The 27,550-nt window shown below is 34.7% G+C and overlaps 1 protein-coding gene across 1 annotated transcript in view; it reads left to right on the top strand.

Annotated features, from left to right (window-relative positions):
- LOC137397500 (disintegrin and metalloproteinase domain-containing protein 10-like) overlaps positions 1-27,284 on the top strand; it is a 47,369-nt gene extending 20,085 nt beyond the window's left edge. Inside the window, exons 14-20 of the mRNA XM_068083791.1 lie at positions 3,443-3,668; positions 6,521-6,660; positions 13,783-13,959; positions 18,443-18,789; positions 22,417-22,451; positions 24,000-24,026; positions 26,516-27,284. Of these exons, the coding sequence (XP_067939892.1) occupies positions 3,443-3,668; positions 6,521-6,660; positions 13,783-13,959; positions 18,443-18,789; positions 22,417-22,451; positions 24,000-24,026; positions 26,516-27,024 (1,461 nt within the window). The 3' untranslated portion in view covers positions 27,025-27,284. The remainder of the gene's footprint in view (positions 1-3,442; positions 3,669-6,520; positions 6,661-13,782; positions 13,960-18,442; positions 18,790-22,416; positions 22,452-23,999; positions 24,027-26,515) is intronic.
- Positions 27,285-27,550: the final 266 nt, after the last annotated feature.

Below are 27,550 nucleotides of genomic sequence, written 5' to 3'. Positions count from 1 at the left end.
AGAGGGCTTGTCTGAAAAAATGAACTGCTAAAGTTCATTCCCATGTGAGGAATTTTTTTGCCTAACGCCGTAGTGTTGTTCAGACAGATGGACATGTTTCTTATTATAGTAAAGATTTCAACTTTGCTGAACTTTTTGCTGAATAAACTTTTAATAAACAGATCAAAGTCTTTAAAGCAAAATTTGATAAAAAGATGCCCCTTGAATGGAGTCTATCCCGCAAACAACTGTGGACTGTTGATAACTCAAATTACGTTCTGATGTCTTTGTGTACAATTATGAAATCGAATTGCTTATCTTTCGTTATCTAACTGAAAATCTTTTATTTTTCTGTCAACAAGTCTAACTACTATTTCTAGCAAAGCGTGCATATTAAGTTTAGCGCACTAACCCATCTTTAGCTCTATGAATAACTTCTTTGTTTTAGAAAGATTTGTGATGCAGTGACTAATGCTCGCTAGAACCTTTATTGAAGGTTTCATATTTAAAAAAAAATTAAAGTAATAGGTTTATTTAGATATAAACAATAAAATATACATTTATTTAATTTGTTGGTGCCACATCACACGCAACTTTGCTAATTGTAGCTAATTGTAGCTCTGTCAAACAACACGCTGTATACATGTATTTTGTATATAAATTTACATCTTTTGCTGTTTAACTATGCGGTGTTGGTTTATCATCCTTATATCAATATCTATGACTTTCTGACAGCAAACACAACTTTAGAGGCTTGTTTCTATGTGTTTTCATAGCTTGTGAATCTAGCCTATAGTTGTATAAAGGCTCTTGGGGTTCGATTCAATGAAGATGAACTTATAGAAATTGTTAGTTTATTTTATTAGAAAGTATTTTAGTATTGTTAGCAGATTGTATTTTAGATGTAGAAGTATCGGTATTTTTATATTTGCGATTAGTTTGGATGTTAAAGTTTGTTTGACTTCAGTATCAGCATGCCAGGATGTTTGAAGATTGAAATCGAGCTAACTTGATCACGGTTAAGGTCGAGCGAAAGTAAAATCATGACGTCTCTAGTTGCTAAGAGACGCGCAACTCACGCAAAACGCGTAATTTTTTAGTCAAATGGCAGTCAAATTACCTCAAACATCAAAAGCAGTTGCAAACGATAGAAAAATACCAGTAATTTCTGATAAAATCTACTAGCAACTTGCGTAAGTTAATCCTTTTTCATGCTAAAATGAATTTTTTCACACTTGATTCATTTGAGCATTGAAAAGGTTTTTAGGTGTTATATCACAAGGTATTCTAGTTATTTTATAGTCAAATGGCAAATCGAAGGTAATTTTGATTCAAAGTTTCAAAGTGAGGCCATGAAACGCTTTGCTTTAGATTCTGCAACTAGCTTCAGTCATCCCATTTTTGATTTTTACTAGATGTGAAACTAATTAATTAAACAAATTAATAATTAAATAATTAAACTAATTAATTATTACTCGTATGTAAACAACATTCTAGTCAAAATCTGTCAAATTCAAGTCAAAAATGCATCAAGAGTTATCTTACCTTCAACATTCTGGCCGCTCTTTACCTTCATCCCTTCACCTAAAAATTGAATTCCTTTTTGCCAAGTTTATTCTGTGAATCTCACATATATGTTTTACTACTAAAACAATACTTTCTTAAACTAAAATGGTAATGCTAGTGTTGGCACACTGGAATGACAACTCCATTCCTCACGACCCATTACTCTTCCAGGTGTTGTTGATTGTTCAGATAGTCTGTTAGCACACGTGACATCTCTGGGATGAAACAGCTATCAGATACTATAGCCTGGCTATCTTCTCGATGATTGCTGGGTTACCCAACATGGCAATCCTCTCTGTGGCAAGTATCCACTAGATGCCTAGTCCACCTGTCTTGTGGTTTCTAAATGGTCACCATATGCCATGGCCCAACTATCTAGCCATCTTGTTTTTAAAGCGAGTGGCTGTCATGGTTAAGCTACATAACACACTTTCCCCGGGTATCCACCAAATAGAATGGGCAGACTATCTGCTTCACGAGTGGTAGATGCCAACAAATGTATGGCCAGCTTATTTAGAAGTCTGGCATCAGGCATTTTTAACTGTAATGCATACTCTTTGGGTCACAAGTTTAAATTAGTGAGTTTCTGACCATACTCTACCTAAATGCGTCTTGAACTTGAAGTGTGTCATTAGGGACACTGAAATTCCAAAGTGCTATATAGTATTATAACATAAGATACAACACACTTTAGTTAAATAACTTATACTCAACATCATAAATACAGGTATGTATAGTCCCTTTGATTAAAGCTATCACACAGTTCTGAGCATGTATAACTCTTTATTGCCATTGGTAACAAAATGATGTTTTTTATTACATGCAAATAAACTGAACAGACAGAAATCAAGAAATATCAAATGAGTTGAGCATGTGTGTTTTGAAAGTTGATAATCTAATAATGTTGCGGGGACTATGGACTATCAACATGGACTAGTACACTGGTAGTCCCGTGCGCTGTGAGAGACCAGCATGAGTAATAAATATGTGTACAATTATTCCACAATGCAGCGAGGTAGTTGAGTAGCATCCTTGGTAGTGTGCCTGGCTGCTAAGCTAAATTTAGGGGTTCGATCCTCGTGGACGGAGTTTTTTACCAACCTCTAAAGATAGCTTAAAAGAAAGGCAGATGGACACAATTCTTAGATTGGCAAATATCAAGGCAAGTCGTAGTTTAAGCAATATAATGGTGGAGACAAATCCAAATATTTGAAAAGTGGTAAAAGTAGTGCTCAAAAAAAAGTATTTTAAAAGTAAATTCTTAGATGTAAAGCAGGTGAGTTACTTCAATCATCAGCTCTATAAAACATTGCAGTATATGCTGCCAGGTAAGATAACCGCAACAACATGGCTTAGTGACAAGCTTGGGGGAAATGTATAAGAATGGTTGCTAACTAAAATTCTTCTGCCCTGCACTCCCGCATTGTCTAAATTTTGATGGTCACATAATAAATCATAAGTCTATGTCACAAATTAGAGCTTGCATCGTGTGCATTTTTTTTCAAAATTTTTGTTTTTTACCAACACCAAAAACATTGCCAGAAAACAAAATATTATGATTATATTGGCATGATATGATGTAATTTTAAAATTCTGTAAGTTAACTTTTAGCAATAAAATGTTTTTAAATGTGGTGTTGTGTGCACTACTAGAAGGTGCATAACTTCCAGGCGCATAGTTTCTCAAGGTTATGAAGCTGTCGCACTATGCCCTATCAAATCATGATCACGTGTTTAGTCTGTTTGCAGTTCCATTTTTCATGGCGAAGCATTCAAATAGTTACCTTGGTTTCATATTACCAGATGATTAACATAAAATGATAATCTTGTCCATTATGTTTTTTAAAAATTGAGAATAAAATGAGTTTTGCTGTTGTCCAAGGACTGTTTTTTGACAGGAATGCACTGGAACTGCTTGTGAGCTTATACAAGATAACCGTCCCTGGCAAAGGTGCTCCGCTACAAAAGAAACACTGAAAGGAGCCGAATGCTATCTCTCATGCCAGAAAAATGGCTCAACGGACTGTTGGAGCTCTTCATCGATACTTGATAAGAATTTTCCTATTCCATTCAAAGACCTGCTTACTACAAAGGCAGCTGGGAAAGCTATACCCCTTCCAGCTGGTGAGACTCTTGGTAGTAAAATGACTAAAATCAATCATCGAATGACCTTTTCAGCGCCGTTTTCAATTCTTCTCACTTTGCAATCTTGCAGTCAATTTATGCACAAGCTTTATCTAGAACTATTATTTCATTTGGAGTTATGCACTCGCTATTTGTTGACACGCTACTTTGAATGTGTGTTGGACTGGTTCACAATATGTCACCATATGTTGACGTCATCGACCATTATGTACCTCTAAACTGACGACATTGTCAAGGTAGCGCCGATATTTCGGGAATTTTTACAGCTGGCTAACTTTAACGACAGTTTGCTGAGCATCCACGACAGCCTGTGCAATGTGTACCACTTTGGTGATAATGATTGGCCTTCACAAACTGCTCCATTCATATTTTTTTATATGACAGTTGCTGCCATACTAGTATTTTTTTATTTCTATGACTACAATGAGAATTCTGTGCCATGAAAAATTCGCTGATGTAAACCCTGATGGGTTTGTGATAGCGTGAACACTGTTATCATCGTTAACATAATTTTATCTATGTTAACACTAAAGTTATCTATGTTGAAATAGATAATATGGTGTTATTTATGTTAACAATGATAATGCTGATAGTGTTATCAGTGTTAACAGCAATCGCCGAAGTACTGTGGCATCAACTTCAAAATACGGCAATGCAGTGTGAACCAGCCTAAGTTTGCTGTATTAATTATAAAATGCACTTAAAGAATAGAGAGAGCATAATATTATTATGCTTTATTATTTATCTTGAGGTGTTGACTGATGTTCTAAAAAAGGAATCAAGGAGATTGACCAACCAGAAGTTGAGATATAGCCAGCCAAACACAGGTCTACCAAAAAACATAAGTGTTTTGGTAATCATCAATATATGACGTATGAAATCGACTTGTGTGCCATTGGTCAATTAAGCCAACTAATGCGCTCTCCTATAACAATCACGGCGTTTTAATTGGTTTAATCCCTGGAAGTATAGAACAATCAAATTGGGCCTAACAATCATTGCTCTGAGAATTCCGAACCAGCCCCTCTGACGTGTAGATTAGTTTTAGAATAAAATAATTACACGCATCTATTATTTCGCAACATTTCTGCTATCACTTTCTACAAATTATATTAGTTATATCATTTATTCTATACACAGTTATATTATTATTTTTTATAATATGCATTATGATTATTATATTAATCATAAAAAATAATCATAGATAAGATAATAGATCAATAGAAAAATCAAATCAAAAGTTATCGTTTTCTTTTCTTACAGCAAGAGCAGCACGGTCAAGTTAGTCTTTTTAAGATTATGGCTGTAGTGAACTTACAGTCTGTTAATAGTGACGATAATCATGAAAATCAACTGAATGCTGCAGTAGATACACAGTAGAAAAATGATTGAACAAAAATTCACATTCCCATTTCTTATTCTAAACGAACTGCAATCACTGATGTCGCATATAGACTATACATGCGCCGTTCGTTGAACAGAGGATCTTCGGAGCATATCCGTGGAGATCGAGTTAAAATTTGAAGCCCAATAGTCAAAATCTGCTCTTCTGTTTTGAAAAATCACGGCGAGGGGTTGTGGGCAAATGCCTTTACCACACAATGTTTGCTTGATTTTCTTGAGAAACCAGAGCTAGTCTGTAAATTATTTACTATCGCGAGAAGTGTTTCACATCTCGTAGCCAAATCAATCATTATACGTAACGGCGGTAAGGGTGCGCAACTCCGGCACATGAACATTAAGTCGATTTTATACGTCACAGTTTTCGGGATTTTCGAAGGGTTTTCCTCTGATTCTTTATTAGGTAGACCTGTGTTTGGCTGGCTATATCTCAGCTTCTATTGGGTCAATCTCCTTGATTCTTTTTTTAGAACATCAGTCAACACCTCAAGATAACTAATAAAACATAATAATATTATGTTTTCTCTATTCTTTAAGGGAAAAATTTTAATTTTTAGGTAAAGGTTCAAACACATTAGGCGATTTTATCGCGAGCGTCATGAGGAGGGCGGAGATATCGCTGGCGTGCGCATAAACACACTTGAGCGATTCACTAGCAAACGATATAATTGGCATGCCCACAAACTGCCAATAAAATTCCGTCTCATTAGTTTCTTCGGAGTTGTTACTAAATCTAGGTTAGTCAATATGGCGCTGTCTAGGCGACAAAATAAACAACTTACGCATTTGTTATTAAACCTATCTCACTTCCACTTCTCACTTCACTGCCTACACTACAAGCAGACATAAGAAAAAACGATTATTGTATTTTTAACTGTAATATTTTTTACTAATTCTATACATATTTTATTTTGTAGTGGTTTTTTATACCTAATATATTAAATATTTACCGTTCTCAAGATGGTCAACCTGCGCAACGATTGACTCCAAATGTTGGTTTTCAACTCGGATTTTTGTAATTTTGTTTGTTATGGTGTACATGACTGGGAGTGCTATTATTAAATTCATGAACAATTCAGTGCTCGTTCTGAAGATGTTTCAATATTAACAAAATAGCAAATTGTCGCTGCAGTACGTTGGTGAACATCGATAAGAAATAATTACCCGCCATAAAATTGCATTCTGGTAAAATCCAACCAATCGAAATGCATCTCGCTAGCGATAAAGTTGTGCAGAGAAAGTCTAGCGTTATCGCTCTGGATGAGCACGCTGGGTGAATTCTAGCGCAGATTAGCGCCACGCAGCGCGATATCGCTCTAAATATCGCCTAGTGTGTTTATACCTTAACTTAAGCCTGCATAAAATGTTCTTACCACTCTGATGTGGTTCCATAATGCACCTTCTTTCTTAAATTGACCTTGTTTCTATAGGCTCTGAATGTGATAACTACAATGGCTTCTGTGACGCGTTCCTCAAATGCCAGCTTCTAAATGACAAAGGACCTTTGGCTAGGCTAGCAGGACTCATATTTTCTAAAACAACGTTTGATTTTGTTCTAACTCATGTCAAGGTAAGAAGTCATATCATTGTTAATACAAATATGGTCAGATCACAAAATTGTTTTTTAGCCCTATGTAATAAGTAAATTTATCAACTTTTGGAAAATGTTTTCCGAATTAAAATAGAAGCATTTAACCTGAGATACAGCTTTTTATCGAAGATGGTGTTGGTCAACATGGTCAACACAATAAACTGAGAAGTTTGTCTTCAAAAATGATGGATTGGATTCAAACAGATTTTTTGTTGATGTTTAGGAAGGTCATAGCAACCACACGCTACAAACATTACATTTTCATGAATGTTGTGAATGACTTGGTTTCACCAAAGTCTTAAGGTATAAACACACTAGGCGATATTTAGAGCGATATCGCGCTGCGTGGCGCTAATCTGCGCTAGAATTCACCCAGCGTGCTCATCCAGAGCGATAACGCTAGACTTTCTCTGCACAACTTTATCGCTAGCGAGATGCATTTCGATTGGTTGGATTTTACCAGAATGCAATTTTATGGCGGGTAATTATTTCTTATCGATGTTCACCAACGTACTGCAGCGACAATTTGCTATTTTGTTAATATTGAAACATCTTCAGAACGAGCACTGAATTGTTCATGAATTTAATAATAGCACTCCCAGTCATGTGCGCCATACCAAACAAAAATTACAAAAAAAACCAAGTTGAAAACCAACATTTGGAGTCAATCGTTGCACAGGTTGACCATCTTGAGAACGGTAAATATTTAATATATTGGGCCTAAATATAAAAAACCACTACAAAACAAAATATGTATAAAATAGTGAAAAATATTACAGTTAAAAATGCAATAATCGTTTTTCTTATGTCTCCTTGTAGTGTAGGCAGTGTACAATCCGAGAAAGTGAGATAGGTTTATTAACAAATGCGTAAGTTGCTTACGTTGTCGCCTACACGGCGCCAAATTGACTGACCTAACTTTATTAACAACTCCGAAGAAACTAATGAGACGGAATTTTATTGGCAGTTTGTGGGCGTGCCCATTATATCGCTTACTAGTGAATCGCTCAAGTGTGTTTATGCACACGCTAGCGATATCTCCGCCCTCCTCATGACGCTCGCGATAAAATCGCCTAGTGTGTTTACACCTTAAACCATAACTGTCACGAACAACTTTTATTGTATTTACTAGGTAAATCAGACACGCTGATTCCGATTTTGTACTCAAAATAAAGATTAGTCCACTAACCTTCAAAGTCATTTAGGCTTTTTTAAAGCGTTTCAATATCCGTTTCGAAAACAACACAATCGGCATTACAAGCTCCGCCCATAAATATGTGACGAAACCTAGCTTTTTCAGAAATGGAAGTTAGGAAAGTTTAGTCCGATTTAGAATAATAGAGATGGGTGTCTTAAAACCCATTATTATCTAAATCCAACCTGTAAAATAATTTCAGTTTTTTATGAAAGGGATATAAACTATTTAAAATTGCTCGCAGCTTGTTACATGACGTTTAAATGGGCTGGACGCTGAGAAAAATGAGCTCAAAAAGCGCGGTTTTATCACGAGCTAGCGTTGTTATCGCGCTTTTTAAATATGCAATGCTAAATAGCTTATCTATCTTTCAGAAAAGACTGATATTATTTTTAAAGCTGGATTTAGATATTAATAGATTTTAAAACACCCATCTCTATTATTCTAAATCGGTCTAAACATCTCTACGTAACTTCTGTTCCTAAAAAGCTAGGTTACGTCAAGTATTTATGGGCGGAGCTTGTTATGCCGATCGTGTTGTTTTCGAGACCGATATTAAAACGCTATAAAAAATCCTTTATTACTCTGAAAGTTAGTGGCCTAATCTTTATTTTGATTACAAAATCGGAATCAGCATGTCTGATTTACCTAGCAAATACGATAAAAGTTGATAGTGGCAGTTATGGTTTAAGGCACATGGACAAGTTTCACTTTGGAAGCCCATTGTTCACTCTATGAAATGCCGCATTTGTATTGAAAATGATACGATATGTCACAATTATTCCGAAAAATAAGTGTTCATTACACAAAAGCACACTGCCATGTACATATAATGTATATGTTTTATCTACATACTACCTAAAACATGTACATGCTCTATGAGTGCAACTGTACAAATATGCATACATACAGGCTAAATAATGCAGCTGGTCTGTGTAGGCAAGTGCATAAATATGAGTTTTATATTGTTGTCAGCTATATTGTATGTATAATAAGTTTCTATTCAAACCTTTAAAGCCTGGTTTCTATATCCATTGCGATACTCCGGCGGTAACTTGTGCAGCAAAACGCTTGCGCCGTTGGGCTCGGAGGCATATGTTCACATATAAGCTGCATCGCTAAACATAATCGTGTAATCAAATAAAATGTTCGCTAGCCATGCCGCTTCTATAATAGCGACCTTCACCGGTACAGTGCATTTCGGGAAAGTTTTGCCTGCGGCCTTTTACGAAATTTGAACATCGCTAAACTATTGCGATGCCGCCGGCAACTACTGAGGGCTACCCGGCGCGTAGGTTCCCATTTCACCGCTAATAGCCTGCGGTGCTGTCACCGGTGCTTTGCGATGTATATGAGAACCAGGCTTTAGAGTTGGAATGGCTATATTTATGCATTTATAAAATTGGTTTTTGTCACCTCATTTAGCCCGAGTTGATGGTTATTGACTGTTGCTGGTATTTAAACAAGCCACATTTGATGTGCAGCAACTGTTGCATACAACGCTTCAATGATTACTGGGACTACAGTTGCTCTTACATTCCAGCACTTGTCAGCACTTGCCAATTTTCTCTCCGAATAAGAGACATTAATTTTTTTCCCTTTCCTTTGCTGGCTATGTTGTAGTCATTGGGTACTGCTATATCTAAAATACTAGCCCTCTTGTTCTCTTTGACCACCTATGATATCTGACTGATTTGCCAAGATGTGCTTCTACTAAAGGAGGCTTAGTAAACTGAGTATATTTATGTCAAAAGCTATATTTATATTTCTCAATATCTGGCATAATTGTTTAAACTGGAACCAACCCTTTAAATGTTGTTATAAAAGATTAAATGTTGTTATATAAGATGTTATTTCAAGCTGATTAATGTTCTCTCAGTGTACATACAGTACATATACATGTATATCTCATAGGAAGAAATATTCTCTCAATGTACCTACATATATACCTCATAGGAAGAAATATTCTTTCAATGTAAATACACGTACACCTCAAAGAAAGAAACATTCTCTCAATGTAAATACATATATACCTTATAGGAAGAAATATTCTCTCAATGTACCTACATATATACCTCATAGGAAGAAATATTCTTTCAATGTCAATACACGTACACTTCAAAGAAAGAAACATTCTCTCAATGTAAATACATATATACCTTATAGGAAGAAATATTCTCTCAATGTACCTACATATATACCTCATAGGAAGAAATATTCTTTCAATGTCAATACACGTACACTTCAAAGAAAGAAACATTCTCTCAATGTAAATACATATATACCTTATAGGAAGAAATATTCTCTCAATGTACCTACATATATACCTCATAGGAAGAAATATTCTTTCAATGTCAATACACGTACACTTCAAAGAAAGAAACATTCTCTCAATGTAAATACATATATACCTTATAGGAAAAAATATTCTCTCGATGTACCTACATATATACCTCTAAGAAAGATCTACAGACTGAATGCTAGAGTTTTTGGCATTTTCAACTTCATTTTAATTTGGCACCAAATCATTTTAAGTTCCTGGTTTTCTTATTACAAATAACCTATTTTAAAATAGCAAATAGTTTGTAAAGTTTAAAGTTCTTAATACATTTTAAATATTTTTTTATATATAGATACAGGCCAAATACATGTATATTAAAATATCAAAAATATCAGTTTAAATTAGCGCATTTTTTTGCAACTAACTTGTGTTGATTGCTGCCGGTATTTGAGCAAGCCACATCTGATGTGTAGGTGTTGCACCCAATGCTTCAATGGCTACTGGAATTACAACTGCTTTTACATACCAGCACTTGTCAGAACTTGTCAATCTCCTCTCTCAGTGGGAGATATTTCTCTACTTCTTCCTTTTATTTGCTGTCTATGTTGTAATCATTGGTTACTACTATATTACTATAGTAGCCCTTTTGTTCTCCTTGCCCACTAGGACAATGCAGTATATGGCCAGTTTGCCAAGACACGGTTTTCCGTTTAGAAGTGGAAGTCTTTAAGAAGCTTAAAGAAGGTCATTCTCACAGACCTTATTAAGCTTCCGACCAGTGTTGTGGTGTATTGAGGTCATACTCATCACATGAGCTTCTGAAAGCTACACCTGTGGCATAATTATGTCTCTCGGTGTATGTATTTCCTGCTATCTATCTGCATCCATTAATGATTGTGTTGGATGGTCTCTGGTGCATCCTTGCAGCCAGCATCAAGATCATTTTCAGTGGGATAGAGTAAACAACTTCAAATTTGTGTTTGGAGTCGCTTAGTTAGGAGCACTTGCTTCTGTGCTAAAATCATTAGTGACTCATATTAGCTGTTAGGTTACCTTTGTTGTAAGCATTTGCATATTTTATCTATAAAAATACAAAACCTATATGGACATATATACCGTTTTGAGTTTGTAGCCTAGCAAACTTGATGCTGCCAGGTACTGTTCATGTACCAGCAGTGTACCAGCATAAACACAACATACATTGTGTATAACTATGTACCTCTTCCAAAGATCTTATCTAAAACATACGCTTAATAGGAACTGAGTTTGCATCTATCAATATGCAACTAATTAAACCATTAGACAAATTATGATCTGCTCGTAAAAACTTTACCAATACTCCTGGGAATTCTGGAAAAAATAAATAAAAATGCCTGGACTAAAATTATCTAAGATTTCTAAATCTAAAAAAGAACGAATCGGCTAACCAGTCAGCTACTGTAGAAGTTGATCGAGAAGATCGATCAGAAGATAAGAAGACACATAATAGCCACTGCAGGGTCAAACGACTACATCATAGCTAGCAAAAAAAATGAAAAAATTCCAAACACTGGGGAAAAAGATAAAATATGTATAAATATTAGCCCATTAGTTGTATCAGTGTATTGGTGCATTAGATGCAATAAAATCTCCTCAATCAAATGTGTCTTTACCAACTTCCAGTGGCGCCAAATCTATATATTTAAATCTCAAAGTTTGTCTGTCTGTCATCCGACCTGTCCAGCCTTGGCAATTAGTATCTAGCAATGGAAAATCCATGTCGTAGTAGATTTGATATCAGAACCTCCCACTCACCAGGTGATAACCTAACCCATTGGGTGATATGAACCATTATCTGGGTTAAAATAAAAAATAGTGTTTTTTAATCGTTTTTAACCTTTTAAGCGTAATGATCTGCATTACGCAATAGAGGTGGAACGAGACAGGTTTTTTAAGTTCGAGACGAGACTCGAGACACTGTCTTGTGAAAAGTCGAGACTCGAGAAACGAGACAGTAAAATAATGAGCATTTGGTGATGATTTCACTACACAAGTACTAGCTACTTGGTATATATAAATTAATAAATATATTTTTAAATTGAATTTTCAACTGGTGTAAACGATTTAAATACAACATTTTAATTATTATAGTGATATGCATGTAGTTTTTGTAAACAAAAGTGACACAAACGGCTCTAAAATACCGAAGTTATATATTCTAAGAATTTTGAGCTTGATTGATCATAATTATTATAAACATATTGCTTTGTACATGTATATTTTTACCATCTATTGAATAGTTCTTACTTTTTAATGTAATGTGTAATGAAACCGATAGCCGTCGCTCTACAAAGAAATACCGCAACTAAAAGAACACACGATAACACTTTCATTCTTATCGTTTCATTAATGTTAAGTTTTGTTTATGTGTTAACTGTAGTATGTGAATTATATTTAAATTGTACTCATGAAATTATATTAATTACTGTATACATGTATATTCTTATATTGAGTTAACAAAACGTCATTGTTAACCGAACACTGACTATGGTCGACACGGCCTTTCGTTCGTTTCTCCGTGTCTGGGCAAGTTTTACCCGCGATTGGTAGTATATACGTAAAAGAGGCCCGAATTTTATGACGGTCAGTTGGTGTTTAGACACGATACGATAAAATACAGACATTTTACCCGCAAAAGTTATCCAATTTATTAAATTGGATTATCCGAAGAGCAATTAGATACGACCCGGTATCTGTTTTAAGAACACAGAACCGAACTAAAATATAACAGGGCCGTTGTCCGGCCTACATGATTAGACTCAGTGGCCAACATAATCAATAGCAACAGGTAGTAACGGACCGGGTAGAACTTTAAAGGCAGCTGCCCGCAATCCGTTACAATATATGGAGTTGTTGCTACCGCAAGAAGCCATGTTTTAACGACCGTGCGCAGGCGCTTTAGTTCTATTTCCTGTCTCGAGTTTGGCAATAGTTAACTCGAGACGAGACCGATACGAGACGAGACAGGTCGATACTCGAGACGTCTCGTGTCTCGTTCCACCTCTATTACGCAACATCACTAAAGCTTGCTCTCATGGCTCTTATTAGTAAGTTTATTAATGTGGATACTAGTTTACTCAAATTAGTCATTGGCAATGTGCCAGGCTAATGGCAAGTGTCAGGGAACTACGTTACTCGCCACTATTTATAAGCTGTTTTTTAAAACCCATGCAACGCAGGGCATTCAGCTAGTCTTTACTATAATAAGATCAGTGTTCATCCGTCTGTCCAAAGCCGCGCTAAGAACTTCAAGAAAAATCTTTTAGCACAGAAACTGAACTCCGATATACCAATCTGTAGTTCAGTGCTCTAACCACTTCACTACTCAGCTGCTTTGCCACTTTTTGAATTAATTATGCACATAGTTATTACTCATTACCATCTTTCATAGTACATAGGACTGCTAAATGTACTTATAATAAATAGTCGAAAAAGGGTTCACTACTTGGAATGACAAGATCTAAAACTCTTAGGTCCTTGGTGGGAGACTCGGGTTTCAATAGCCATTCCATCGCGAAGGAACTAGCGTGATAGATTTTCAAAACTGTCTCGAGCTAAAGCATACGGTGTGATGTTTCTGTTGTAGGAGTACTGGTACATTGCTGCCTTAAGCGTGTTGGCGCTCATCCTTCTAATGATCTCTATAGTCTCTGTTCTCTCTGTTACCACCCCCTCTAACAACCCAGCGATCCAACTCAAGTACAAGATTAAACGCAGAAGCCAGCAACTTACGGCCCTGAAAAAATTGAAGGTCAAAGGAGTTGTAAGTTGTCGGGATTTATCAGTAAAATTTGGCAGCAAAGTAAAGCCAGCGCTTAGCTAATGCTGCCCGCAAAATTGCAAGTATCTGTTCGCTTTGATTTGCAACAGATATAGCTTAAACATTTTGAGAATGATATTTTTAATAATGTTGGTTTTAATTACAAAAATGTTTATTTTATGTTAGTTATACGTTTAAAATTTGTTTATGGCTCGTGCCCCCATTTTTATATGAAAATTACAGGTGTTATTACATGTTTTATTATTGTTTTATTTAAAAAAAACATTTCTATTTGAAACAAAATTATTGCCAATAAAGTAATATATAAATATATGTTACTTGTGATATATTAGATTTATCAACATCAACATTTCTGTTGATTTATCAACATAGATATATTACATATATCTATGTTGATAAATCTCAAAGTCTGTTGTCATCTGTCATTACCTGTCTATACAACTATAGGTATTAAAATCTAGAATTAAAAGCTCGCTTTGTGCTGGATTTGAACTCGCGAAAATTGCAACCACAGGTTGCAAAACATGCATTTAAATCCAAGGCTGCGCGTTTCTTAACATTCTATTGCCCTTAACATAGACTGTATACCTTTTTTTCTGATTGCACACGCTAAATTTTCTGTTAATTAATACAGTGCGTCTACGAGTTATGATGCCCCTGTTATAAAATACTTTTTGCCTAACTCTATGAAACACTATGTATTCTCATTTTTTCACCGTATTAGGGTGAATTTGTTTTCTGCCATATGATATCAATAAAAGTTTCTCTCGAACTTAAAATTGTCTAGTCGTTGTACTGATTATGACAAAATTTCCGATGTGTTATTTGCCAAAACCCCTCCCACAACTGCATGCTCAGCGTTAAGGGGTGTAAGTTATAGTGGAAACAAAACCGAAAACGTTTACATTTAGTTGATAAAATTTTAACCGACAAGTTTGAAGTTTAGTTATATCAATTATTTAGTAACTATCTGAATACCTGGCGTTGCTTGGGTATTATATGATATATTAATAATAATATTGAAAAACCAACTAAGTGATAATAACAGTGACAAAAACATTAGCAGTGTTTAAACCTAAAACACTATATTCAAACTATGTTTAAAAAATGCAGCTCTGAGATAATAATATTAATAAAACGAACTTTACAAACTTATATTATAAACTTCTAAATTTATAAACTTTATGAATGTAATAATTATTTCTTGAATATAAGAGAGTGAGAGATAGCTGATACTTATTATCTTACATGATAGTACAGTAAAGTAGTGCAGTAACTATGTTTGTTCTAAAATGTGAAATCAATCACGAATCAGAAAGCCGTTGGATTCGAAAGAAAGATGTGTAAGTTAATACAAAAAGCGAGCGCTGTAATAAACCTTTGTGAAACACATGTGTAACAAACTCAATATTTGTATGTTAAGGAAAAGAATATGCCCATGTTAGTATACTATCTTCATATTAAAATAAACATTAAATTAAAAATACGCAATGTTCATACAAACAAAGATGTTTTCCCTAGCACTGATTGAACATTTAATTTTAATAAAAAGAAATAACATAAAAGCTGTTTATAAAAAAGAAGAAAATTTGTTCGTATTTAGTGATTGTAGAAATATATATTATATTATATATGAATTATTATATAGTATTATTATATATGAAGTATATATTATATGAAACTAAACTTCAAATTTGTCATCGACTAAAATTATATCAACTACATGTTTTTGTTTTTACTATAACTTACGCGAATTAACTCTAAACAGCTCTTTCATGCGTGTGGGAGAGATTTCTGTGAATAGCACATCGAAAATTATGTTGTAATCAGTATAATGACTGCCCAATTTTAGGAGAAATTTTTGTTGATATCGTATGGCAGACAACAAATTCGCCCTAATACGGCAATGAAAAAATCAGCTTGTTTCATAGAGTTATGCGAAAAATATTTTACAACAAGGACATTGTAACCCGTGGGTGCACTTTATTAATTAATATGCAGTTTAGCGAGCGCAGTCTGGAAAAGGGTATACAGTATATGGTAAGATCAATAGAAAGCTAAGAACTGCGTAGCCTTGTGCTTGAAGCGCATGTTTGCATACTTGCAGTTGCGATGATCGTGAGTTCAAATCCAGCACCTGCCAAACTCTTCAATGCAAAATTTTAATATTTATAACTATTTATTTATTTATAAATATATAAATATAAAATTTTAATTTTTATATTTATATATTTATTTTATATATTTATTATATTTAAAATATATTTATAAATATTTATTATATATTTATTATATATTTATTATATAATTTATTTTATATATTTATTTAGCAACGTATAGACATATACGTTGCTCGCTATCTTAGCTCAGCGTTATTCGTTATGGTAAAACAAATTCGCAAACAGATAAGTGATAAAATTTTAGTTACAAGTTTGAAGTTTACTAAAAAACATACTAAAACTTCCTTTAAGTATGTGTTTAGTGAGCCAAATTCAGTTCGGTTAAATCCAAAATTTATGTTATACAATTGTGTTGAAGGTAAGAACTCTTCATGGTACGTACTGCACGTAGTATCTTGTAATGTTACATTATCTTGCATATCATAAGCACTAAATGCACAATGTTATTGTAGGTAACTATAGTTACTAAGGTTAACATATCGTTTTGTTACAAATTTTTAATGATGATGATTGTGACGATTTTTACCTGGAAATGTTTGGATTAGATATTAACTATGGTATTAGATATTTACTACTGCTATACGATATTTTTGCCTTATGGTGCCTATATGATATTTTTGCCTTATGGTGCCTTATAGCAAATAATTGTTCAGTGTAATCGTAGCAAAGCAGACTTCATATAGCCATTACTTGCTAATGATTTCATACTTACATTTAAACATCTTAACAATTTTATTTTTTATTTTAATTTATTTCAACAAAACACTTCTTTCATGATATTAAAATTAAAAGTTACCGTTGTTTGAAAGAGTTTAAAAACCTTTGCAGTTTTTTCTATTTTTCTCCTAATTTATTTGAACTGCACAAAAACACTTTTCTCATGATATGAAGTTTAAAAGTTAGAATGGTAAATGCTGTACATGTTACATATAAATAAGTTTTCTGTCTAAAGACTTTTTTTATTACCCAGGCTATGCCAGGCATTCAGTCTATATATATATATATAAATCTCAGTGTCTGTCTGTCTGTCATTCGTTTGTGTATCCAGTTATAGTGATAAAGGTTTAGCAACGAAAAATCACTTTTGTACTGAACTTTCTCTTGCAACATTCAAATCGCAAGTCTGTCATCAAGTACGTTTAACCGCAAGGCTAAGCTGTTCTCATCTTTTACCATATGGTGTATATCCTTTTTGCGATTGCACACGCTAAATGTGCATTTTTTATTATTGATTATTACAGGACACCCTCGGATTACGATGCCCCTGCTGTACGATTTTTTTGTTTTACGAAGTGGAACACAATGTTTTTTGGCCATATAAAGATGGAATTATTTTTGGACTTTTTTCTGACAGACGATAAAAATGAAAAACTTTATCAAAATTAAAATTAGGCAGTCAGTATGCTGATTACATCAAAATAACAAAGATGCTGATATGCTATTAGCTGATATCCCTCTCACAACTTCTGAAAGAGATACAATGCTTGCTCGACCCTTTATCTCAGTTCACCATTAATCGATATAACTTTAAGTTAAAGTGAAAATAAAACCGACAACAGATCGGTGATAAAAGTTTAGCCGATGACAAAGTTGAAGTTTAGCTTAGTAAAGTACATACTAAAACTTAGCTTTAAGTATGTGTTTAGTAAGCTAAATTCATTTAAGTTAAATTCAACATTTATGTCATGCGTTTGTGTTGAAAGTACGAACTCTCCCCGATACGTACTGCACATACTTGTAGTACATTGTAATGTTGCATTTTCTAGCAGATCATAATTAATAAATAAAGTTTTACTATGCGTTTTAGTAAACTTTGAACTAAAGTTTTATCACTTATCTGTTTGCGAAACCGTTTTTACTGTGACGGATGACGCTGAACTGAGACGCAATCGCCAAATTTTAATTTGGAGAGAAATGTTTGTTGATATCATATGGCAGAAAACTAATTAGCCCAAGTGAGGCGAGGGTAAAATTCATCATGTTTCATGGAGTTCATAGAGTTTCAATTAATACATCATTTAATGTGTGCAATCAAGAAAAGAGTATACAGTGTATGATAAGAGCAGTAGAGTCGCAAGAACAGTGTAGCTTGGTAACTAAATACACAGTTCAAAACCTGGGGTTGAAATCATCATGAGTTCAAATCTAGCAGGATGTGAGCTTTTGATTCCAAAATTTTAATAGCTACAGCCGGACACACAGAAGTGCAGAATAACAGACATGCAAATGCTGATATTTCTATAAATATATTATTATTATATCATCCTTCTATATATCATGTTTAGAAAGCGAAATTGGAAAAAGATGAGCGCAGGTTAATTCAAGCAGAAGAAGCGAGGCAAGCAGAGAAGCAGTTGCTACAGCAGAAGGAGGAAGAGCTTGCAAGAGAGAGACAGATGGCCATAGAAGCTGAAAGGGCTAAAGATGAAGCTATTGCTAAGGAACTAAGACTAAAGAAACAAGAGGAATTTGCGCGGAGAGCAGAAATTGCTCGAGAAATTGAACGAATCCGAGAAGCAGAGAAAGCTCAGCAACAAAAGTCAAAATTGTCTGACGAAGAAAAGGTCAGCGCCCTGAGAATTAAAGAAATTCTCGGTTCACTTTTGGCAGATCGGCTCTCGTCTAACATCTTGTGAGTGTGATTTACATTTGATTTTAGCCTTAGGCTTTTAGGCTTGTTCTCCTAGCAAAATATTGAACATTCAATACTCGGCCTGTCAGTTACCTGGGTGTCTGTAGCGGAGAAACAAGTGAAATAGTCTGCAGAGCGATTTTATAGGCTGACACTTTGAGATGAAAGCATACGAAGAAAGGCATTTCTCATAACAGAAATCTAAAATTTGTAAACTGAACAGCATTATTGTATACTTTACCAATATTTACATGAAGATAAACTTACACAAAACTTTAGTGGATTTTTATCAGAAGTTATTAAGTTTTTGATTCATTTGCGATTGTTTTTGATTGATTAACGTGATCTGAATGCAAAGATGTTTCAAGATTCAAATTGCCAAAGCTTGATTGCGGTTAAAATGCGCGCAGTAGTGGTAATTAAACAAGTTAATATTGCTCCCGCAAAAGTGCCAATAAGAAAAAAGGCGGTAATCATTGGGTAGTTTAATAATTTATGACAGAACTACATAAAAAACAGTTGAAAATATTGTGAACATACTTTTTGACTAGGAAGTGGTTTATCATATACCACAATGCATTGCGGAGTGTCTTTATCCATATCTTTTTGACTAGGAAGTGGTTTATCATGTACCACAATGCATTGTGGAGTGGCTTTATCTTTTAAAATAATAACGAATACAAATCACTAACAGTTATGCAAGTCAACATAAGTGTGAGAATTTAAAACTTTTTACAACTTTGCTAAGAATAAAGCTGTTGAATTTTTGCGATGAGCAATACATCCGACTTTGAGTGAGCCCCGTTGGCTGCCGTCTGTAATGTGAATCAGTCTACCGCGGTTTATCACGCAAGTTCTGCTACTCAGATAAGCAGTTAGGCCAGAAATTAGCAACCCACAGTTCCAGAGCCGCATGCGACTCTTTCATCCCATCACTGCGGCTCCCTCTGATTTTGATTTTTTCCATTTTTTCACCATAATTATGCTGAGTAATTCATAAAAATATAGAAGTTTTATCACTAAATTTTGTAATATAATTTAAAAAATTGTAATTAAGGTGATAGCTGGAACATTTTTGTATGTTATGCGTCATTATTGATGCCCCAATAAAACTGCCAAAATTACACCAGCCGGCACGACACTTCTTGATTTTTTACCCCAGGTAGGCAAACCCCAGGTAGGCAAACCCCAGGTAAGCAAACCCCAGGTAGGCAAACCCCAGGTAGGCAAACCCCAGGTAGGCAAACCCCAGGTAGGCAAACCCCAGGTAGGCAAACCCCAGGTAGGCAAACCCCAGGTAGGCAAACCCCAGGTAGGCAAACCCCAGGTAGGCAAACCCCAGGTAGGCAAACCCCAGGTAGGCAAACCCCAGGTAGGCAAACCCCAGGTAGGCAAACCCCAGGTAGGCAAACCCCAGGTAAGCAAACTGTAGCAAATACTAAGGAAAGAAAAATGAGAGTGAAAATAGAACATAAGTACTACGTGGGCTGATTTGTTTGCTTTCACTGCTGATGAGACTGGTTCACCAGTTTGTTTAATATGTAATGATAAATTTGCAAACACTGTGCCAAATATCGCAATACACTTTTAGAATAAACACGCAGCTTTTGCTAAAAAAATATCCAGAGGGAGATGAGAGAAAAAAGGCTGTTTCAGAACTGATGCGTAAGGCTAATTTGAGCAAAAAATGCTGCATGAATGACATTTGCTGCAGTTAGAATTTAAGTTCAGCGTTTTGTTTAAAGAAGGACTGAATTAAACATGAAGTTGAAATTTTTCTTGAAAGTAACCTTATAAACAATGTCATATTTTCACGTTACAATCAAGTTATTATTAGCTATTTTATTGTTCTTTGCAAAAGTTTTATTTTTCAGCAGGTAAATCATTATACATGCCACACTTTTTTGTTTTATGTTGTAAATATGGTATAAAAGCATTAAAAGCTAAACAAAAACGTTACATGTAGTATTTATGTATTTTTTAATTTAAAATATCAAAGGGGATTTGTGGCTCCCATTGCATTCTTTCCTGCGAAAAACGGGTCCAAATGGCTCTTTGAGTGGAAAAGGTTGCAGAACCTTGAGTTAGGCAATGCTTGTCAGATGATGCTTGTCGATATGTCGGGCAAAGCGGCTCACATGTCGAAGGTGCCTTAACACCATGGTGATTAGCCGGAGTTGTGTACTCGCTGAGAGAGTTGGAAAGGCTTATAATTTGAAAAGACTACCAAACCAACTCAAGCTTCGATTATACAAAATGGGTCACTTTTTTAGCCAATGAAATACAGCATTGATATCCATTCTATTTTTACCACTTATCAGCATAAACACAAAAGCGAGTCGATCCAGAATTAATAACTAACATCTAACACCATCGTTTGTATTTTTGGCGCTATAGTACGATATGATTGACGATACTCCAATACGATACAATGATGGCTGTCAAAAACAAACAAACAAACATAGTATACAGCATTTTACTGGTCATATACCAGTGGCTGAAGAAACTGTTTTACAACCGTTTTGCGTTTTACACTAAACAGATCTGGTATGTGTGGAAGCAACTCCAAAAAAATGATCTTGGTATAAACACTACAGAGTCGGCTGAAACTTACAAAAGATCAAATAGCATGATAAAGTACTTGCTGCCGTAAATGAGAGTTAACTTGCATAACGTTAAGAGATGTTAAGTGTCAGCCTTTGAACGGTCTGCTATTTTGCTTGCGTCTGAACTATATGTGAATTTAACTGCCATCAATGAACCATTGGCAGATTATAAAATAGGGCGTCAGGCGTAAATATGCAGATGAACTTACACAAAATTTTAGTAGATTTTATCACAAAGTATATCAGTATTTTTCTATCATTTGAGATTGTTTCTGACGTTTGAGGTGATCTAATTGTCAGGATGTTTATAGATTGAAATTGACAAAACTTGATCGTGGTTAAAATACTCAGACGACAAATACATTACATCTCCAAAATGATGTCAGCAGACATATTTCGCATTTCCTGTTATTATGACATTGACTATTGCGTTCAAGTAGTACTGTTCCGCATCTCAATTGTTGTATTTTATTTGGTATTTGCTCTTGTCTGCTATAATAAAGTTTTAAATACAACTTCAGATACGTTGCTATACATGTTTCAAATAATTTAAAGATACATTAGGTTGGTTGGAAATTTTCCAATGTTTCCTTCTAAATGCTATGAAAACATATAAGTACTTGATACTTGTTGCATATTTATCACTTATAAGCAAGATTTACAACTACTGACATCCGTTATGAAAAAGTCTTTGCACACATTTTTCTTCTGTGCATTTTGACAGCGATCAAATTTTGTCAATTTTAATCTTGAAACATCCTGGCAGTCAGATTACCTCAAACATCAAAATCACAAATGATAGAAAAATACCGATACTTTCCAATAAAATCTAATACAAATATGTGCAAGTTACTTTTTAAGATTTATTGACAGAGAATCAAACTTGATTATTCTGCAGATCAAAAAGCTTTGTATTGTTGTTATGACAAATTATAACGAGCAATAGAATTTAAAAATGTGCAGCTGCAAAATTTGCTGGCTGACTGATGCACATTCCTAACTGAGATATTATCTGTTTTAGAGCTAGTACGAGTCCACTTAATCTACCTAATCAAGGTATGCAAGCTTTATGATTCCCTTGTCAGTCCTGCAATGAGGTAACATATTAGACTGTTGTTATTAACATACATGTATTATAGTAAAAGCTCCATAAACCTAAACAATCCGTTCTAAGAACGTTTATGTTATGGGGATTTTACTTTACGCAAACAGTAAAATACATACAATTTGCCTAATCCGTTCCAAAATCTTTCCAAACTCACCTCTTTGGCCATACAATAAGCAGAAACCACACCCTTTTTTGATCGATTTCACTGGTTTTATAAACTGATTGCGGCAATTCCTCAACAAGTTGACGGGAAACGCACATTTTCGACGTCTATTTGCATCGATTTGTTTATTGTTTTAGACAGTAAAGTTTATTCTGCAAAGTAAAACTACTCATAAATATTTTAAAGACTACAATAAAGTAATAAAAAATTATATTTTACAATGAAAAAGAGCGGCATCTACCTGTTCGTCATCTATCTGTATCCAGAGGTCAAGGTTAGGATAAAAGATGACTATCGGCGATACACTCAACTTGTGACATTCATTCGTATTAGTAAACCAATGCTGTAACGTCTGCATAAATTAATCGCCTCTAAGTACGTACAATATTTATAAACAATTGCGCAGCTACCTACTCTCTATTTTGTCAACACATCTGACGATCTATCACGACGAACTAAAAGTCCTAAAAATTGTATATAATAGGTATAACGCCATACATTTGTACATCGTTTTTCTCTCACAAGTGCGATGAAATATGTTACTATTTCAATCGAGTTTGAGAAGTTGCCCCTACTTGACACTATACATTATTTGGATTTTTCTGTCATACGAAGCAAAAATTTTGAATAAGTTATTTACGTAATTTTGAGCTCACATTATAGGAGGTATACGCTATAGCAGCATCTACTGTATGTTTTACAGTTTTTTATACATCAATGTAAGGCGTTTGTGTTATTTGTTATTATTATAATAATGCAGTAATTGTTATATGCAATTCTTCGCTATACCAAAAGCTGTGTCTATCTGTCTGTCTATATGAAGTCATGCTAAAATCGTTAGAAAAGAGTTTGCATTGCACAGAAGTCGAACTCGGATGTTTGGCTTTCCATCCTACCATCTGTGCCCTGTGCCCTTTGTTTCATCTAAAGACAATTGTATGTGTAGTGATTACGCCTCATGATCCCTCACGCCACACTATTTTGTCAGGATGCTAGTTGCTATGATATGAATAATTCAGATAAAATAATTAATAATAAGATAAAAATTCGTCACAGGTTTTTAGACTGTAGAACAAGTTAAATGTACTGCAGTAGATTTTTCAAGGAATGTCTGTTCCAAAATGGAAGCAAATCTCCGAACAAATTATCCTTTTATGCAGCATGTTTATGATGAAAGTATTTCTTTCTGAGGTTAAAGTGAAGCCTCACATTTAAACTAAACGTTGTTTGAATGATATATTTTCTAAATAAAAATGACATGCCAAAATAATGACAAGTGAGAAAATTCTTTCAACTTGTTGAAAGAATACTGTTGATTTATTTCAAATTTTAGATGGTGGAATTCCAACTCTGAAGATAAGTAAGTACATTTCCCATGTATAGTAGTGGATGAATGGTGATTACACGCAGTCTGTCTCTACTAGCATGCTCATGCCCGGCATTGTAAAAGTAATAAAAGATTTTTGAATAAAAAACTTGTTTTTGATTGGTTAAGTTTTTTACCCAATTATTTGAGTAACTTGAGCTGTTATTATAACCTAAACCAGCAATAGGAAAAATTATTACATCATGCTCTTAAAGCGTACCACATGGAGGGTGAATTATCAGGTGTAATAAGTATATTCACAGTTATTCACCACAACAGCTAGCTAGTTGTAATAAATATGATGTGTATCTGTAGTGTAGCAATGTGACCACATGGCCTACTGGTTTAGCACACCTGTTTGCGGGCCTGTAGGTTCCAAGTTCAAATCCTGAGGAAACTGAATTTTTGTTTGTAAAACTTTATCGCTATAACTACACACTTGTCGGACAAATGACAAACCCTAAGAGTTATATATATACTAGCTGTGCTACCTGGTGGCACCCGGATAATAAAAAAGTCCCTGGACAGAAAATTGATTTGTATTTAACTTAATTTGTAACAAAATTAGCCATTCTAACTTTCAAATTACACATTATGTGAGAATAGATATAGTTGAAATAAATTAGGAGAAAAAATAAAAACAACTGTTAAGGTTTTCAGAATTTGTCAAACAACTGTAACTTTCAAACTTCATAACTTGAAAAAAGTGCTTTGTTGAAATAAATTAGGCGGAAAAATAAAAATGTAAAGGTGATTAAATGTAAATGTAAAATCATTAGCAAGTAATGGCTATATATAGTCTGTTTTGCTACAATGACAATGCAAAATTATTTGGTATACATTTATATGATTTTAGTTCGTTTCAGTGTTGGCATGCAACAATTGGCATGCTGATTTTTGCATGCCAACACTGAAACGAACTGAAATCATATAATTGTATACCAAATAAGTTTTATTGTAATTATAGCGTAGCATTTTGCGTGCAAAAATATCGTAGAATATAGTAATAGATGTACATAGAGTGGTATAGAAACCCATAGTAATTATCTAATGCAATCACCTCCTAGTAAAAATCATCGTCATTAAAAATGGTAACAAAACAACAGGTTAACCTTGGTAACTATAGGTACATACAATAACTTTAGTGTACTTTGTGGTTATGATCAGTAAGATAATATAACATTACGATGTACTACGTGGAGAGTTTTTACCTTCGAGACAGACGGGTAACATAAACACTGAATTTAACTCATATGAATTTAGTTTACTAAGAACATACTTTAAGGAAGTTTTAGTATGTATTTTAGTAAACTTCAAACTTCCAACTAAAATTTTATCTTTTATCTGTTTGCGAATTGGTTTTTGCCATAACGGATAATGCTGCACTCGCCATGGCGAGCAACGTATATCTTTTTATAACGTATATAGTCAGTACACAAATCGCCAAATTTTAATGTCAAGAAAAATAGTTGTTTATATTGTGTGGCAGAAAAAAAAATATAGACTATAGATATTACTGTTAGGGTTATGAGACGGTTTCATCACAATCAACTGAAACTTTGAGTAATCTGTTATGTAAAATAAATTGTTCCGTAATGCTCACGCTTATTCCCATTGTAATGGAATTGGTGTCTAATTTAAAACAAACTGAACTGTAATCACTTGACTACATTTTAGTGAGCTGTAGCTGTAAACAGGCTTAGTTTTTTATGTGGTACAGCAGACAGACATACATTTTAGTGTGATACAGCAGACAGACTTATATTTTAGTGTGGTACAGCAGGCATACTTACCTTTTAGAGTTGTACAGCAGACATGCTTACCTTTAAGTGTGATACAGTAGACAGACTTACATTTTAGTGTGGTACAGCAGACAGACATACATTTTAGTGTGGTACAGCAGACAGACTTACCTTTGAGTGTGATACAGTAGACAGACTTACATTTTAGTGTGATACAGCAGACAGACTTACCTTTGAGTGTGGTACAGCAGACAGACTTACCTTTGAGTGTGGTACAGCAGACTGACATAAATTTTAGTGTGGTACAGCAGACATGCTTACCTTTTAGAGTTGTACAGCAGCTATGCTTACCTTTGAGTGTGATACAGTAGACAGACTTACCTTTGAGTGTGGTACAGCAGATAGACATACATTTTAGTGTGGTACAGCAGACAGACATAAATTTTAGTGTGGTACAGCAGACATGCTTACCTTTTAGAGTTGTACAGCAGACATGCTTACCTTTAAGTGTGATACAGTAGACAGACTTACATTTTAGTGTGGTACAGCAGACAGACATACTTTTTAGTGTGGTACAGCTGACAGACTTACCTTTTAGTGTGATACAGTAGACAGACTTACATTTTAGTGAGGTGTAGCAGCCAGACTTACCTTTTAGTGTGGTACAGAAGACAGACTTACTTTCTAGTGTAGTACAACGAACAGACAGAGAGACAGTATTACAGCCATTAATGCTTTTAGATTCGGCGAGCACACATTTAACGCCAGCAGCCGATAGCATGAAAAGGTCTGCACTAGACATATCACAGAATCCTAAAGTCATCTCAGGTAATCAAGCAGCCGATAGCATGAAAAGGTCTGCACTAGACATATCACAGACTAAAGTCATCTCAGGTAATCAAGCAGAAGAAGATAACTCCATTTATTTCGGTTCTCCAGTTCCTACAGTTATGGAAGTGAAAGCTCCAAGAAAACGTAGAAAATCCAGGAAAAGGAAGTACACAAAAGGACTTAAGAGCAGAGATGTGGGGAATTATAATGCCAAAGATGTGCCACAAATTACGACAGATCTTACAGAGCCAGTGATTGATCAGGAGCAACATGAAACGCAGCAAGCTTCACACGCAGAGAAAAGCGTACAAGGGTTAGCTTCTGTGAGTAGGGAGGCAACAGTGAAGTTGTTTGGGGAGGACTCTAAAAACTCAACACGTGCTAGTGATCTGATTGGAAATAAAGATTTAATTCTATAAAAATATAACTATATATTTTAGTATTTATCAGCGCCAACCCGAGGGCGTGTAGTGTGATTATCAGTGTTAGTCGCTAGCTTTTTACCTCTACGAAAGACTGTTTTGAAACAAATTGTTCCAAATATTATATCTTTAGGATGCTGACCGATATTATTAGCATATTTTCAATTTCTGACTTTGCCAGTTGTCTTACTTTAAAATGGAGTAACTCCCAAACCAAATTTCTTGAACAATACAACACTATGTTATTTTGTATCTCATCAGTGCTCTAGGCTGTGTCTTACTCCTACACCAACAATACAGCTCTCTTAAAGGTTGACTTGCAATAAAATTCACATTACAGTTACATGTATTTGGTATCAAAATATTCGCCATGTCTTACTCTGTTGTCTTGTAGGTGCCAAATATGTGGGAATGTGATTAAAAGCTCTTAAAAGCTCAAAAACGAACAGAAAATCGCAGCCACACGAGACCGCCCTAGTTTGGATTCGTTTTCCGAAACGGCTAAAATGTGACGTATGCGTGC

This window comes from Watersipora subatra, chromosome 5, assembly GCF_963576615.1.
Source record: "Watersipora subatra chromosome 5, tzWatSuba1.1, whole genome shotgun sequence".
NCBI lineage: Eukaryota > Metazoa > Bryozoa > Gymnolaemata > Cheilostomatida > Watersiporidae > Watersipora > Watersipora subatra.
This window is presented reverse-complemented; position numbering and strand designations above follow the sequence as displayed.